Source organism: Arctopsyche grandis, chromosome 1 (assembly GCF_051622035.1).
Source record: "Arctopsyche grandis isolate Sample6627 chromosome 1, ASM5162203v2, whole genome shotgun sequence".
In the NCBI taxonomy this organism is placed as follows: Eukaryota; Metazoa; Arthropoda; class Insecta; order Trichoptera; family Hydropsychidae; genus Arctopsyche; species Arctopsyche grandis.
The window spans coordinates 34,213,568-34,232,251 of NC_135355.1; the positions used below are offsets into that span (position 1 = coordinate 34,213,568).

Sequence of the window (18,684 nt, forward strand, 5' to 3'; positions counted from 1 at the left end):
GCCATAGTGGCGAGTGCACCCGTACTGATGAAAAGTGCTGCCTTGTTAAGCGATTATGCCTTGCATTCGTCCAAAACATGTATGAACGTGCCGAAAACGGGTGGAGCTGTGTAGTATAAACAGAGCTGGTATTTTCCGTGCAGTGCTGGATAATATACATGTACCTTTATACATATGTACATACATTGCATATATATATTCCAAAGTTTATTTAGTATTTATTGACATTAAACTATTTTATAGTATATAATTTTATTTTTTTTTTTTTTTTATTTTATTTTACATATATACCAGGAAGGCCTTACAGGAAAATCCCAATGCGCCTTCCTGGCCAATTACAAATACAAATGCAGCATTTTTTATTATAATTCGTTGAATTGCAAGACACTGAAAAAACTCGCAAATTAACGAGACATCTATGAATTGTACATAAATTCTTATTGTACATCCATCAAATTTCAAATAGTGGTGACATAGTAGGTAGGAAGGATTTTTAGCCAATTTTTTTTTCCGGGAACCGTTTCAACAATGAAATCAGAGAAAATTGGCAAACTCTGATAGGAAACGATCAACCTGGAGTCACAAATCCAGGTCTGACCAACAGCATACTCTGAAAAATTCATTTTCATTCAGGGATAGAACCCGGCACCTTCTTGACGGTAAGCAGAAGCTTAACGTCCGAGCTATGCTGCTGGCTATTTATAAAGCAATCTTGCACACGTGATTAAAATCTCGATCACGAAACATCTGGTACCCGAATATTCCATTCATCGAGAGTTACTATTATCCTAACGAGAGCTCGAATAAATTCAATAATTTATTTATTTTATTCGCCTAAATCAAATTATATTAAATACACATTTCATAAGATAAATAAAATTGTGCTGAAAAAATGACAATTAAAAGTACGGACATACATTGGTAGGGTGACCATACGTCCCCTTTAAGCCGGGACAAACCTGTTTTTTTATGTGCTTTGCATTCGTCCCGTCCTTTTCGTGAAATTGTTTGATGTGTCCCGTTTTGTCCTTTTTTCCAAAAACAAATATATTATTATAGAAATATAAACATTCATTTTAAATGTTTCTGAAAAAATATCGCTTTGTGCTATTACTTTCATCTTTATTATTTTTAAATAATTATTTTAAATGTTTAAATCTTGTTTTATTTTATCCTCTTAAAAAATGTACATACGTTAAATAACAGTGTTCGACACGAAAAATGGTTCAGAGATGAGATATGACTTTTCTTATAGATCTATGCCCAGTAAACACGAATCTGGTAATAAAAAATGTTGATTGGCTCGAGATTCGGAGATATGTACATGTATGTACATACATATGTGTTTTGTAAATCACGCGATTTTTTTATATCTTGGTGTTGTTCGGTTGATATATCAGAATTTGTCAATTTCCTGTTCAAAATGAAAATTGGAATCTATAGTCGGGTATTTTATCTTTCATTTATAGTACTTTTCAGCTTTCAAATCTCTCTAAGTAGTCGTTCAGTTTAAATCAAAAGTCGAAAGTACGTATTTTCACTTGGGATTTTTCTCACTGTTAATACTATTTTATATTGAGTATCTTCTATTGAAACATGTTTATTGAGATAGTGTTCTAGCCACACCATTTTTTGTTTTCGTTTAAAAGGTTTAATTGGAAGTGTGCTGAATTTTAAATCGGTAAAATTCCAACTAAAAACTCGTACTATTATTTACTCGTATTTAAATGAATCCGAATTGAATCAATAGGGATAATATATTAAATTGTCTTTATATGAGAATTAAATAAAATTCCACTTAGAAAAATCATATTTCGACCTGTCATTTTGTAGAATGAAAAAAAAGGGGTTCAATAATTTAATCGTTCCACTTTGTGTTATTCAATTAAAAATTGTTCATGGATAGATTGATATAATTATCTTCATGTATATATACTTTTTCATTTTGGTAAATTTAGAAATCGATTGACGTCATAGTATTTACCATACGTACATACATTCGCAGGCTCAAATTGAGGTTTTCCATAGACGTAAAACCTTTATATTGCGTGATAGAACGTCACAGATCTTATTTCGGAATGTTTATATCAAACAGGTTGTATGATTCATATCGAAAAAGTTCATTCGAGAATACAACTTGCGTACGCAAAACGAAATAACCAGTTATATGTAAGGCATGTAGAGGGGAAATGCGACGTCATACGAAAAACTGGTATTGCAAACTTTTGATTCAGTGATGACACCGAATCTCAAATTGACACACATTTATAAATACATATATTGTTTTTGCTATCTTTCACGTTTGGAAAATAAATTCCGAGTTGTAAGTAATTCCAGGTATGACTAGGTGTACGAGTCAATGTACGTGAACGGGGAAATTACGTTCGCGCACTTATTATTGCCGACAATGCAGAAATGTTGTCAGGTGCTAATGTACATGTGTTTTTCTTAGATTTATTGGAAAATCTCAAGATCGGTATGAAAATAGCATTTATCTCGAATTAATTGATAATGGAAAATCTTAATATTATTTTTTTCTAAAATTTTATACACATTTGTGAACTTTTATGAATTATTCATCAAAATTAAGTTTAATTTTATTACGCAATCCAGTGGAATTTTTATACTCCTATAAGTGGAATTACTTGTTTTCCTAGAAATGACAAAACAAATGTCCTCTAGTCAGTGGCGGACTGGGACTGAAATCAGTGCATGCCAGGAGTCAAAGGGCCCCCCCCCCCCATATAACAAAATTTTCTTCTTTCCACCACGTCAGGGACGTCATTTCAGCTTTTTCTTGGGGGGGGGGCAGGCAAAGATTGGTCAAATTGAATTTTTTTTCAAAAAATCTTTTTTATATCGGAATAAAAATGGAAAATATTCTTTGCATACACCTCATTGAGTTATAAAATATGAAAAAAAAGCTTATTTTTGAAAAAGTAATTATAAAAAAATATTATGTAAAGAGAAAAAAGCGCCGCAGGCGAAAATTTTTTTCCACAAATCTTCACATGGTCAACATTAATCGACCATCAAACTGAGTCATCAAGAAACTATCAATTAACTTAATTTCTACCAACTGTCTTTTCACTTTATCTATGTACATGTACGTAATAACAATAGATAAAGTTTTGTTTTGTTTCTCTTCAAAGCACATAGCAGCGATTATTTTATTAGTTACCCAAAAGTAACATACATAAGAAATAAACGTAGCATTCATAGATCCGTAGTATCTCATTAATCATTAAATTCATAATATTTCTAAATTCACACTATTCCTTAGTTTAGAGGGGCGAGTGACCCCCTATGGCCCCCCCAAATTACGTCCCTGAAAAAAATGCATAATATTTTCAATGAATGTTAATCGAAAATCGGGATTTTGGGGAGGGCGCCCCTATCCTATATTTCTATTTACATGGATGTGTCTAAACTAGGAATAGATTTTATATTCGGAAACTGTTTAAAATTGTGTATTTAAATCTTACTATATCATCGAAGTATAATCAAATGTTATTTTGAAAGTATGAAGTAAATTTAAATCGCTGGTTGATGATGAATCGTCCTATCAAAATTGTTTTAAGCAATTATGTTTATATTTTTCACGAAAATTTGTTTATTCCCATTTTTATTTCAGTAGTTAGTTGTTACATAGGTATTGGTATATACATAATATTGACGTTGGAAATGGGCCCGGCAAAAGGGCCCACGCAAATGTTGAAACTTACATTTCGAGCCTAATAAAAAAAGTTAACCGATCCTTGGGCTGTTAAAGCAGGTATTAGTTGTTTGTGTATATCGTAAGAAATTTGTTTTGTTGAAATACCCAAACTTTAGGTCCCAAAGTTGCAATATCCTATAAATAGTTAAAAAGTTATTTAATTTTACTGAGGGCCCATATTTTCTAACAGATAGTGGGGCCCACATGCCATCGGGCATGTTCGCTTGTATGGCCAGTCCGCCACTGCCTCTAGTAATATAATTATAAGTCAGCAGTATAGCTGGGTGGGTGCGTTAATGCTAACTACCAAGAGGCTTCCGGGCTCTAGCCATGGGTTGACATCGGTTGAAAAAAAATGGTGGTTGTGTTTATGTTTAGCACCGGGAGGTTCCGGCTTCGATCCCATGCTAATCTCTAATACTGCTGGTCAGACTTGGATATTTATTTATTTTTTACATATATACCAGGAAGGCCTTACAGGTAACCCCCTTCCTAACCAATTACAAACATTGCAGCATTTTTTATTATTATACAAGTCGCTGAATTACGAGACACTGAAAAACTTGCAAATTAACGAGACATCTATGAATTGTACATAAATTTACCGGGAACCGTTTCAACAATAAAATCAGAGAAAATTGGCAAACTCTGATAGGAAACGATCGACCTGGAGTCACAAAAATATACAGGTCTGACCAGCAGCACTACAGATATACTCAGAAAAATTCTTTTCAATCGAGGTCAGCTCATGGGATCGAACCCGGTGCCTCTCGACGCTAAGCAGAAACGACCGAGATATGCTGCTGGCTAATATCTATGTAAAAATAAAATAATAATTATTCAGGAGTATTTCTGGAGTAATGCTGGTCATATTTGGATATTTATGACTCCAAGTCGATCACTTTCTATCCGAGTTTGCCAATTTTTTGCCGATTTCACGGAAAAAATAATATTGAAAAGTTAGTTTGGTGATAATGCTAAAGACCACTCTTTCAAAGTGAATGATTGAAATTTTTCCTATAGTGGTTTAATCCGATTGTATTTTGATGGTAGCATTAGAATTACATAATTTCCACAAGGGGAAAACCAATCAATAACTTACAATGTGCACATACATAGATATGAATGTGTATAGTTGAGGAAAATTTTCAATTACCTGTAGCAGTGTCTTACACACCTGTATTTAATGGAGGAAAATTGAACAGTAATATTCAATAGTTGTTAGGAAAAGTTTATCAATATAATTGGAAAAACATAACATGAATTCTAAATTAGAAGGAAATGTCAAATAATAATTAGTTGTATTCAATTATTTAAAACATTATATATAAAATAGGAAATTTAATAAATCAAAAATGCCACTCTGGTTGAAGAAAAAGATCTTCAATAAGTAATTAAATAGAGTATGACTCAAGTATTATTTAAATTAGATTGACAATTAGGGGAATCCCTCGTGTACATTGTAGAACATTCAAATGATTAATTTATAACGTAATTAAAATTCATTATCTGATCAATAATCAATTTGGACATACCTCTATATATATTATTTATAAATATGTATATAAATAATTCTAGTTCATCGATTTGGATGTGATAACATGTGTAAATGAATTTTCGGTACTATTTAATTGATGGCAATAATACTATTAAACATGTATTATTAAAATGAGTACAGTATTTTTGTTTGGCGAAAATAAAACATGTCATGTATTCATTCAACCAAAAAAAGCATGCGTCGAATATATGTATAATAGAAATACACAACAAAAGAGTCATAGGGTAAAAAAATTGTATAATTTTTATTTTATGTGACGATTCGATATATTATATAAGAATCTCATTCCTATCAGGTATGATCAATTTTTGCCATATCACGAGTCAAAAGTTTGATCAAGTTTGGCGGACTTGTGATACGACTAAATAAAATTTTACTAACAGTGCATCAAATTATAGATATTTGACAATATAGAACGATGATATTTTATAGTAATAGTTTTTCAGAAATTATTAAAATCGTGAATGTCTAGGCAGATCTGCAAACGGCCACACTGTGCGACGCGCTTGAAAAGTCGGTTCGGTGATCATTGGTCACAAAAGTCACTAAAATCTCTATAACGGAACATCTGGCAGCCGAAAAGTTCATCATACTAACGATAACCATCATACTAACGAAAACTCGAGTGCCAAATATTCCGCATTCGCGGTTTTCATAGCAAAAATTGTCTTTGTGACCACCGCAATGTGCCTAATAATCCAATTATCTGAAAAGTCTTCACATAAAAATTGCATAATAGCTAAAGTTGGTATCTTCCATGAAGGAATTATTAAAACTATTAAGGATGTTCTTAAAGATAATCAATTTGGTTATCTTTAAGAGCATCCTCATTTTCAAGATTTATTACTATTAATTATTGACGTTTTATTATGCATTCAATATGACTTTATGGTTCATGAAAGTAGCAATATTTTTTTTTTCGTAAAAGAGTAAGAATCTTTATAGTATCATTTTTTCGCATAGATATACATATACCAGGAAGGCTTAACAGGAAGACCCCAATGCGCCTTCCTGGATAATTAATTATAAACAATGCAGCATTTTTTATTATTACATAAATTTCTGTATTTCCAGAAGCTAAAGAACACGAAATAACAATTAATTAATACAGAATTAAACATCTATGGATTTAGATTTTGTATATAATTTTTACAAATTATACACACAATAAATACAGAAGATTTGTGACAATAGGAAAGGATTTTTTTTGCCAATTTGAGGAACCGTTTCAACAATGATCAGATAAAATTGGTAAACTCTGATAAGAAACGACCGATTTGGAGTCACAAATATCCCCAAATCTAACCAGCAGTATTGGCGGATCGAACCCACTGATCACATGGTGCTAAACATACACGCTACCATTAAGCTAAACTGCTGGCAATATCTTTTAAGTATGTATCTTTTAAGGCAGTATCTTTATTTTATTTTATTTAAATATATTAATTTCTACCATAGGTCCCATTACAAGTTGCCTCAAGGCGAAATATATGGTCAAACTTTTGTATATATGTAAGTACTTTATGAGATTCCAGAGACGTTTAAAAACCACTGGCTTAAATTGCGATTATTTCTCTATATTTTATTGTTTTGTATGAGTCAATCACAAGGATATACATACATACACATGTATGTATGTACATATATATGTATATCGGATGGCACGACATATGTTAGACAGATGACGCGAATGATGCAGTTACATTATTTAAAAGATAATACTTATATGTTGATATTGATGTTTTTGAAAGTTTTTGAAGAAAAATGTGAAATGTTTAAACATTGCCGAATAACGGGCTTATCACATGGTCATAAATATTTTATAATAAATTGCATTCGTTTTATTTGAATTCATGGTAATCGAGCACGTCTTGAAGTATTCGCATGAAACACTCTTCATATAACGGTCACTGACTCGACTCAGGATTCCCCTTGTGTTTTTATTTTTTCCTCTTCAACAGGAAAATATCTTGAAATGCTAAAAGTGAGAGCTCGGGCTTGGTTTGACCCAGTTTAAATTTCAGAAAAATCCCCCATCTCTAAATAAACTACAACCATATTATTTACTACATATGTATAATACAAGTATTGTGTAGTGTAATTATTATACCTTGATATTACTCACTCGTTTTTTTTACTCAGTAATTGGTTTACGTCTTTCAGTGCGTTACATGTAAGCTTACCATACGTCCCACTTTGACTGGGACTGTCCCGGTTTTAAGGTGTGGTCCCGGCGTCCCGGCCAGTTTGACATTTTGTCCCAGTTATTTGGTAAAAATTAAAAAGTGCCTAATATATGTACATGCAGTATAAAAAGCAGAATTTTTTACTTGTAGATTCAGGTGAAAAAAAAAACGAAACTCTTATAAATAAATATAGATATACTGTTTGTAGAAGTGGTGATTGCAAAAGGTCGGAAAAATGTGATACAAAATACAACTATTCAGTCATTTCAAAGAAAAGAACATGATTGTCCAATCTTGTCCAAATTATAGAATTTTTTTTGTGTTATTAACCCTTTTCAATCATATTGTCCGTCAAAATAAATAAGTTGTTATTTTACTTTCTGCTTTGGAGCAAACTCTCAAAATTGTCCTGGCTTAAGAAAAAAATGGTAAGTCTAGTAATTATGGTGACCATATTTCTCAGGACTCAAAACGGAACGTTGCACAAAAAAAACTGAAACGTTTAAAATTCGTTTAAAGTCTTGACGTCTTTAAGAGGGCTGGACACCAGCGCCTTGTCCATACAAACGTAGTACACTTCTCCCTTCCTCAATTATGGCACTAGAAAAATTATTTTTTTAATATGCTATGGATATCCACCATTGGGATGCATCTCTTGTTTTATTTTTTTCATTAGTTATTTTTTATAGGAGCTAGGAGACGCCAAACATCTATAAAATCGCCTCTTTTTTACACCCAAAAAAAGAGTCCAGCGTGCTTATTTAACGGTCGATTTAAAAAAAAATACGCACATAGTTGCACAGAAAATATCTTTCTCATACCGATGATGATTTTTTTTTAAAATTGGTCCGGTTTCGGAGGAGAAAATAGGAGAATACAAAACCTCGATTTTGTCCGTATAAAATCCGTTTTATCTGGTCGAAGCGCAACTGTCGCATTCACTCAATATATATATTGATATATATTGTCGCATTTACTCAAGATATACATTCACTCAATATATATATCGAAGAAAAAAATGGCAACAAAATTGAGGTTTCGGGTGTATAGCCCTCTTAATATTCATATCTTCTTTAGTTAAGTACATTTTCTTAAAACAAGTGATGATTCAAAATGAATATTGTATTTTATAGTTATTTTAAAATAATTATGATGAAAATATAATACTAGCAGAAAGCAATTTTTTTTTATTTTTCAGAAACATGTAAAATGACCATTTAGCAAAATATTTCAATGTTATTTTAAAATTAATTTATTATATGTAAATGTATATTTGTTTTTGGGAAACAAATTGAATTAAAAAAATATGGAAATTTAAACAATACCGAAATCATAAAATATGTGCATCAGTGGACGGACAAAACGGGACAAATCAAACAATTTTACGAAAACGACGGGACGGAACGAACGCAAAGCAAGTATAAAACGGGACTGTCCCGGCCAAACCGTGACATATGGTCCCTCTAGTCTTAATACATTACATGATTTACGCCTTTCATAACTCGTTAAGATTAGAGGAAAATCTGCAGCAATTCATATTGCAAAACTTCATTTATTAAACCTTCAGAAACTTGTTGACTATTCCTAAAGAGTGATCATTAATTAAGTATTTTCCATTTACTGGAATATCTATTTATTGAATCCAAATCTATGTATATTATCGTACATATCTATTTACATAAAAATGAATATGTACGATAATAAACAATCGCCCACCCGAGCAACGCTTGGAATCGTCGAAAATGTTCTACAAAAATACATAAATCTTATTTGGAAGTACATATATTAGTTATGTTTTATATTTTTGAAACTTGCCTGAAGTCGGAGTCGAAGTCGTCAAAAATTCGAGCGACTCACGACTCTGATTTCATGTTTATAGGATTACTAGTTGTTTCACCCGGCTTCGCTCAGTTATTGTAATATAAACAGCTTAAAAATGGCGAATCTAATAGTAAATATTCATTTGTTTTTTTATTAAATTTATTTGAATCGAAAAAAAAATCGAATCGTCATCATAGAAACTTTCTTTTATTTTCGATGTTCCCAACCAAAAATACTTATAAACATACATACAAAGTCTCTTTCGAAATTATATATTAGATTATGTACTTAATAATGTACTTATATGAATATATTGATTTACTAACTACATATAATAGCGACCCAATGCATGACCCAATTAATGTTTGGATCAAATTAAGAGGGCTGGACACCAGCGCCTTGTCCATACAAACATTTTACACTTCTCCCTTCATCAATTATGGCACTAGAGAAATTATTTTTTTAATAAGCTATGGATATCCACCATAGGCATGTTTCTGTCGTTTTATTTTTTTGATTAATTATTTTTTATAGGAGCTAGGAGCCGCCAAACATCTATAAAATCGCCTCTTTTTTACACCCACGAAAAGAGTCCAGCGTGCTTATTTAACGGTTGATTTTTAAAAAAATACGAGCTCACAAACATAGAAAATATATTTCTCATACCGATGGTGAATTTTTTTTTAAATTGGTCCAGTTTCGGAGGTGAAAACTGGAGAATACGAAACCTCGATTTAAAATACGTATTATCTGGTCGTAACTGCTTAACTGTCGCATTCACTCAATATATTTATTGATATATATTGTTGCATGCACTCAATATATACATTCACTTAATATGTATATCGAAGAAAGGAACGGCAACAAAATTAAGGTTTCGGGTGTACAGCCCTCTTAAGGTAGCGGATGTATATATTGTCACATTCAATCAATATATACATTCACTTAATATGTATGTATATCGAAGAAAAGAACGGCAACAAAATTAAGGTTTCGCCCTCTTAAGGTAGCGGATGTATATATTGTCGCATTCACTCAATATATACATTCACTTAATATGTATATCGAAGAAAGGAACGGCAACAAAATTAAGGTTTCGGGTGTACAGCCCTCTTAAGGTGGCGGATGTATATATTGTCGCATTCACTCAATATATACATACATTCACTTAATATGTATATCGAAGAAAGGAACGGCAACAAAATTAAGGTTTCGGGTGTACAGCCCTCTTAAGGTAGCGGATGTATATATTGTCGCATTCACTCAATATATACATTCACTTAATATGTATATCGAAGAAAGGAACGGCAACAAAATTAAGGTTTCGGGTGTACAGCCCTCTTAAGGTGGCGGATGTATATATTGTCGCATTCACTCAATATATACATACATTCACTTAATATGTATATCGAAGAAAGGAACGGCAACAAAATTAAGGTTTCGGGTGTACAGCCCTCTTAGGGTAGCGGATGTATATATTGTCGCATTCACTCAATATATACATTCACTTAATATGTATATCGAAGAAAGGAACGGCAACAAAATTAAGGTTTCGGGTGTACAGCCCTCTTAAGGTGGCGGATGTATATATTGTCGCATTCACTCAATATATACATACATTCACTTAATATGTATATCGAAGAAAGGAACGGCAACAAAATTAAGGTTTCGGGTGTACAGCCCTCTTAAGGTAGCGGATGTATATATTGTCGCATTCACTCAATATATACATTCACTTAATATGTATATCGAAGAAAGGAACGGCAACAAAATTAAGGTTTCGGGTGTACAGCCCTCTTAAGGTGGGGTCTAATATTTATCAAATCCGTTACGCCAAATTGCAAATATTTCTATGTGTATTCTTATATAAAAGTAGCCGGTATACGAAACAATATAATAAGTATGTAGATGACTATTTCCATATGTAAAATATGTGCATATGTTTGACCTATATGATCTTGCAGAAAATGATATATTCTACATGAAAAGTTATAAGATTCCATGTCGTCTCACTTCGATCGAAGCACAAATTTAAATTTACATATGCAAATCGTCGGGTATTATTTTACTTTTTTGTTGACACGTTTAAACAAAAAATGTAAACCTACCCACCGCCGTTCTATTGTGCGTTCTGGCGATTTGTGCGATGAATGATTTACTGGTTTTTATTGGACTTGGGGAATCTCCAACAGTCAGTTTATAACGCGACAGTTGTATCGCATTCGCAAACAGTGCAACTCGGGCCGTGCCGGATCGTGGTCGCCTCTGTGTCTCTTTGGGCCTCGCGCACGTGTTTTAAAATTGGCGCCGATTCAAATTCCATCTGTGTACCTTTGGATTACTAGACAGTTCCTAATTAAAGCCTGTGTTTTGTGTTAAAAGATGACATAATCGTGGATGTAAGATATCGATGTGAAATGTGAGCTTTTTATGAAAAAACGGCAATTTTTCAAATTATATACCTACATATATAATTTTGAAATGATTCTCGGTTGTCATAAAATATTTTTTGTTTGATTATTTTTTGCTTGAAAGTGTCGGTGTTGTATTGGAAATTTATATTATATGTAAATTCAGAGTTCGAAGTCAAATGAATTTAATAGTATTAAAACAAAAAAAAAAAAAAGCGATTACGTATTCAGTGACGTAAAATTCTGGAATCATAAACTTACTTTGCATAATTTTAATTATGAATTTGCGCAAATTGAAAGAAACGTTTCGTCGCACAAATAAGTGTTCCTTAAATTACTCGTCCATATATTTAATTTTTATTACAAAGCCTCTTCTTGTAATTAATTATGAATTACTAGTGTTGTGCCCGTTGATTTCAACGGTTGGTTTCGGAAAGGAATTGATACACGAATTAAATTAAAGTCTATATAAATATAATCATCGGATCGGACCCAGAGCGCGCTGTTCATTGTTCACATGTTGTAAATCCATTGTTAAAGGTTTGCCGAACCTTTTTTACAAAGCATTTACAATAGACGGCGCGCTTCCGGTCCTACCTCTAAATATAATGCACGTATTAAGGTCTGTTCATACCTATCCAGCACGACCCGTATCCTGCAGGTGTCATGCAAGTGCGGATAGTATTCTTTGGTACATTGTATGGATGTATTCATACTCCATTCGCGCATGCGCATTTACGCATTCATGCGCGTCCATATAGAATGTACCAAAGAATACTATCCGCACTTGCATGACACCTGCAGGATACGGGTCGTGCTGGAGAGGTATGAACAGACTTTTAAAAGAAAAAGTTGTGACAAACAAGTTGACGTGTGTGGCATATCTCATCTACCTCCATGTATTGGTCTGGTCGCCCTCAACCAAGTCGCTCGCAAGTCGCACGGTGCGGCCCGACCCAATGGGTAGGACCGTCTGTCCAATCTCTCTACATGGCCCATTGATATATGAAAAAAGTTTATTTTACAAGTTTCTTATTAGCTTCATTCGCCAATCGGTCTGACAAACTTCCTACACTATTCCGATCACTTTGAAACTTTGCCGTTTTGCGAGGTTTGCCCGCCGATAGAGATTTAAGTTGGGTCCGCTAAGTCGATGGTGAAATATAATCGTAAGAGACACGTTTAAAAATCCAAAAAAATTAGAGAAGGTGACAGCTCACCCATTGCCAACAACCGGTAGCCATGTTTTTTTGACTTTCCGCCCCCCACTCGTTTTGTCAGATTTTCATTGTTTAAACGCCTATAACTTTATTATTTTCACACTATATCGTATAAAATTTGCATTTTTACTTAGATATAGTACGTATTGAAAAGATCTTTTTTGTTGGGAACCCGTTGTTACAGAAATTGAATAGCACCACTGAATAAAAACCCAATCAAACATAAATCGTACTTTAAATTTTATATACAAATTTTCGGAATATGTACAGTGAAAATTCATTAAAAAAATAAACAACAGGAAAAACTGTTTTGTGTTGAATATAAACAGGAAGAATGTTTGTGGGAAAAGTTCAATGTCCACGATTATACTCGTTTGGGTTTGTGTTGGTTAGTTACATACTTTGCGTGTATTTTTATTTGTCATCATAACGAGTCGAACTCGTTTTTACAGTAAAGGGGAAAGACTGGACTTTTTGCGATGAGTCATTCTTATTCCCATGCATTTTGCAGGAATGAAAACAGCGAGTTTGATTGCTATTATATTTAGCACGCGAATAAAACAGGCGCGCGGGAATGCAATTCCCTACAGAGAGTCATAAATAAAAAAAAGTAATTTTTTTTATTCGGCATTTTCAAGTGCTATACACATATGCACATGTATTATCTATCATAAAATCATAATAAAAATGTCAATTAATGGATTGTCGATGAATACGAATTATATGTACATACATATTATATTATAAATGTTATTAACCATTTTGTTTTTTGTCTTAAATAACCATACCTACGAATTTTTATTGTGCAATAATAATCAAAGTGCGTGGACAAGTATGGGGAATTTTAAATGTGATTTTATACTTTTTATATGAAATGCAATTATTTCAAATGAAACGTTTATATACGTATGTAAATATTTCGTTTTTTGCATAGTAAAAATTGGTCTCGACCTTCGGTTGTGCTCATATTTCTATATATACGTACATATTATAATATAAAATTATATAAAGTTCATAGTAGAAAATTACGATTCGTAAGAATGTTTCAGAAAATAATCTCATTTGATCAAGGACATTTTTTAATTAATTTTATTTCATAAAACAATTATTTCTACTATGCAAATCGCAGGTGGAAAGTTTATGGAATGCTTGCTATCAGCTATTTATTGATAACTAATGTTGTGCCCGATGAAATATCATCGCATTTCAAGTTATTAAATTTAAAAAAATTAAAAGAAATGTCTCGGTCTTGTGTTCGATCCGCACGCGGTCGTATTTTTTTTCAAATACCTTTTAAATATATTTATTTTAATATATTAAATATATTTAATTTAATATATTAAATATATTTAATTTAATATATTAAATATATTTAATTGAATATATTAAATATATTTAATTTAATATATTAAATATATTTAATTTAATATATTGAATATATTTAATTAATTAATTGTTTAATATGAGAAAAAAATTGTAAAAATACCTACCTACCTACATATAAACAATATAAAACACCAATAGAAAAATTAATTGAGTAAATAAATTTTCAATAGATGGTGCTAAATGCTCAAAGATTTATTTCCCTAGAGGAAACATTGGTATCAAACAGTATATATAGAAGTTTTTTCTTGATCTGTTATTATGTTCGTATTATATTCGTACATTTTGTTGGTAGTGTTTTACATAGCTGTGACGTACATATGTATGTCGAATCGAAACGACTATTATAGTACGGCGAGAGTTATCTTACACAGACACACAGCCACACAGAATAGCGCTATTATATACATATATGATAATAATATTTAATATTATTTTCTGGAAAATAATGTTGAATTGCGGATATATTAATCAGTAATTTAACTGCATTTTTTAAAATATGATGATAGATCACCTAAATAAACCTACAAACACACTTTCAATTCGAAATTTGATTTAAATGTTACTCAAAGAGTGCCGTGATAAATAATATTATCTTTCCAAAACAAATTTACTCACATTTCTATCAATGATTACATCTAAATATCGCTTATTGTTTATGTTTGAAATAGCATCTGTGATATAATTTAATTTCTAACTTTAATGAGTATAACAAAAAGTGAAACAATGACCGTTAAACCAAGCACTAGTGTAAAGTTCACTGAATTAGTAAGTATATGTAAATGTATTTTATACACTGTACACGAATTTTAAAATATATAATAGGAGAGACGATATAGTAAGTTGAATTTTTAAGTTAAAAATAATATTATCAACTGCTATCAATCAGTAGTGTTCAAGAGCATCATTTTAAGTACACAAGACTAATGCTATACTTTTAACTTTAAAAATCTAAGTACTATAAACTAAGTCTCTCTAGTCTCTCAATTATTAAAATATTATATTAGCTTTTAATTTATTTTAAAATTGATACAGAATTAATTTAACTATGTGAAATGTCTTCAGTCTCTTATTAACTGATGTAATATTTTCAGTTCCGGTACGCAAAATGGATAGAAATCATGGCAACATGGTTTGGGATTCTAATGGGGCTTACAACAGCTTGGGGCCTTCCATTGGTCATCATGATCTACGGTGAATTCACCAATTTGTTGGTGGAAAGATCTAGGTACAACGGCACTTCAACGCCAACTCTAGTTCTGCAAATCTTCGGAGGTGGTGAAGTGATGTAAATATCAATTGTATATTATGTTTTGATTATTTGCAAAGACATCATTTATCATTTGTGTTATTTTATTGATATAATAGAACTGATGGCACACCAGAACAAAATTCAGCAGCTTTGGTTGATGATGCCAAAGCTTTCGGATTGAGCAGTCTTGTTATTGCAAGCACACAGTTCATAGCCGGAGTTTTGTGCGTCCATTCGCTCAATTGGAGTGCCAATAGACAAGTAAATTTTGGACTTTTATCATTATGCTAATCAAATTATATATGTGTTTTCTTTATATTCATTTTATTTTATAGATTGCTCGAATTCGACTGTTGTTTTTAAAATCTGTTTTACGCCAAGATATGGCTTGGTATGATACACAAAAAAATCTTAACTTTGCCAGTAAAATTACAGAGTTAGTATTATTAAATTTATAATACTTTGAATTTGTTCATACACATATTCGATGATTTTAAAATTTTATTTATTTTTATTTACAGTGATTTGAATAAATTAAACGAAGGAATGGGTGAAAAAATTGGAATGTTCTGCTATTTACTATTTTCCTATTTCTTTTCTGTAATTGTGGCTTTCTTATATGGATGGAAACTCACTCTTGTAGTTATGACTTCAACTCCTGTAATCATATTTTGTGCTGCATTAGTAGCAAAAGTAAGTTATCTAGATTTATTCAGTGTACTTATGTATACATATAATTTGAATAGTTTCTAAACATTACATTTTTGATTTCAGGCTCAGTCATCTTTAACAGTAAAAGAATTAAATAGTTATAGTTACGCCGGCAGTGCTGTTGAAGAAGTTCTCAGTGCCATTAGAACAGTAATTGCTTTTGGCGGAGAAGAGAAAGAAATCCAAAGGTAGTTTATTGACAAGTAAACTTCTTTTCAATCGATCAAGAAATACTATATTGTAAAAAATAAAATGTGTTTGTTTTATAGATATGCTGAAAGGTTAAGTCCAGCAAATAAAGCAGCAGTGAGACGAGGTATGGTGACTGGTCTTGGAGGTGGTATAATGTGGCTCCTTATGTATTCTTCATTCGCTCTGGCTTTCTGGTATGGAGTTAGGCTCATACAAGCCGAAGAACATTTGCCAGTCGAAGAAAGAGACTACACACCAGGAATTTTAGTCATTGTAAGCTTTACTTGAGTCTAAATGCAAATTTTAAAGTAAAATTATCATTTTTACATTCAATGTAATAATAAGAGTGTTTTGTTTTTAGGTACTTTGGGGTGTTATTGGAGGTGCCCAAAATTTAGGACTTTGTTCACCACATACAGAAGCATTTGCTGCGGCTAGAGGTGCAGCGTACTCTGTGTTTGAAACTATCGCACGCAAGCCAATTATCGATAGCATGTCTGAAGAAGGAGAAAAACCTGAAAAGTTCTTTGGAAATATGAAAATTGTAGATGCACACTTCAAGTACCCGTCGAGGCCCGACGTCAAGGTTTGATATTGATTTAATATTTCATACATTTAATTTTTCCCTTGCAATGTTACTATTTAGTATTTTTTTTTTCGTAGGTCCTCTCTGGTTTGAATTTGGAGATCAAATCTGGTGAAACGGTGGCGCTGGTCGGAAGCTCTGGATGTGGTAAATCCACAGTATTGCAATTGTTGCAGAGAATGTACGACCCGTCTTCGGGACGTGTTGAGATTGATAATACACCGATAACTTCACTCAATGTCAATTGGTTACGTTCACATATAGGTAATATTGAATTTAAGCAAAGTAATTTGTTGTGATTTTGATTTTTAAATGCTTTTTATTATTACGAAATTATGTTCACAATACATCTTATATATATTTTAATAGCTACTGATCTACTGATCATTTTCTATTTTACAATTTTATTTTATTTGGTTAGTAATCATAGTATTATATTATTCTAATGTTAATGTACAGCATAATAAGAAAAAGAGCTCAAAAACCTATTTACAATTTTTATAAATGCTCATAATACATCTAATACATAAAATTAATTAAAGACTCTAAAGTCGATGACCTAAAGCAGATTGTGTTTAGGTAATCTGTGTCTATACCTGAAGGGTATAGACATTTTGTTGTAATCACCGAGACTCTTCACAAGTGTGTTAGTATGGTTATTAGTGATTCTGTCATAGAATCTACTGGTTAGTTTGTTAGTAATGTCTGTAACAAACGGAATATTATATATGGCATGCAGTTTTTTCATGTTGGTATATATGGGTGTATTATAAATTAATTTTAGGGATTTATTTTGTATTACTTTGTTGTGAAGTGTCACAGGAATTTATGATTAATGATTGCTGTTTGTTCTTTAGGCGTCGTAGGGCAAGAGCCGGTACTTTTCAGCGGAACTATCAAGGAAAATATTGCCAGAGGCAAACCAGGTTGTACCGACAAAGAAATCGAAGACTGTGCAATCGCTGCAAATTGTCATGATTTCATTACTAAACTGCCACTCGTTAGTACATAATATATTCTAATATAACTTTGATTTGTTATTACATAACTTAAAAAAATTCTAAATCAACGTTTGTATCGGTATGTTTTTAGGGATACAATACGACAATTGGTGAACGTGGCGCTCAGTTATCTGGTGGACAAAAACAAAGAATTGCCATCGCTAGGTCACTTGTTAGAGATCCGAAAGTTCTTTTACTCGATGAAGCTACATCAGCTTTAGACGCTCAGGGAGAGAGGAAAGTACAGGATGCATTAGATAAGGCAAGCCACGGTCGTACTACCGTCATGGTAACTCACAGGTATGTTTCATTTTATAAACAAAATTTCATAAGTACTTGTTTTGAATTATTTGCTATTTTTTTTTTATATTTTCGCAGACTTACAACAGTGACGAATGCTTCTCGGATTGTATACATTGATCAAGGCAAAGTGGTAGAACAAGGGACACACGATGAGCTGATGACCTTGCAAGGATACTATTGGAGGCTGGTTCAAGCTGATTTGGAACACCAGAAAACGGTTAAGGATGATAAGGCAATTGTTAGCGACGACGATGATGAGGATGTACCAGATACCCGAAGTGTTGCTTCACATCCTGTTCACAGAGTGCAAAGCTTACGTGGTAAATTAAATTATATTTAATT

The 18,684-nt window shown here is 32.2% G+C and overlaps 1 protein-coding gene across 1 annotated transcript in view; it reads left to right on the plus strand.

Moving 5' to 3' along the window:
- The window catches only part of LOC143918631 (multidrug resistance protein homolog 49-like), a 59,340-nt gene that overhangs the window by 36,724 nt on the left and 3,932 nt on the right, over positions 1–18,684 (plus strand). The window contains exons 3-13 of the mRNA XM_077440575.1: positions 15,392–15,585; positions 15,666–15,810; positions 15,885–15,985; positions 16,071–16,242; positions 16,324–16,448; positions 16,530–16,725; positions 16,814–17,038; positions 17,116–17,302; positions 17,896–18,038; positions 18,131–18,339; positions 18,418–18,662. Of these exons, the coding sequence (XP_077296701.1) occupies positions 15,392–15,585; positions 15,666–15,810; positions 15,885–15,985; positions 16,071–16,242; positions 16,324–16,448; positions 16,530–16,725; positions 16,814–17,038; positions 17,116–17,302; positions 17,896–18,038; positions 18,131–18,339; positions 18,418–18,662 (1,942 nt within the window). The remainder of the gene's footprint in view (positions 1–15,391; positions 15,586–15,665; positions 15,811–15,884; positions 15,986–16,070; positions 16,243–16,323; positions 16,449–16,529; positions 16,726–16,813; positions 17,039–17,115; positions 17,303–17,895; positions 18,039–18,130; positions 18,340–18,417; positions 18,663–18,684) is intronic.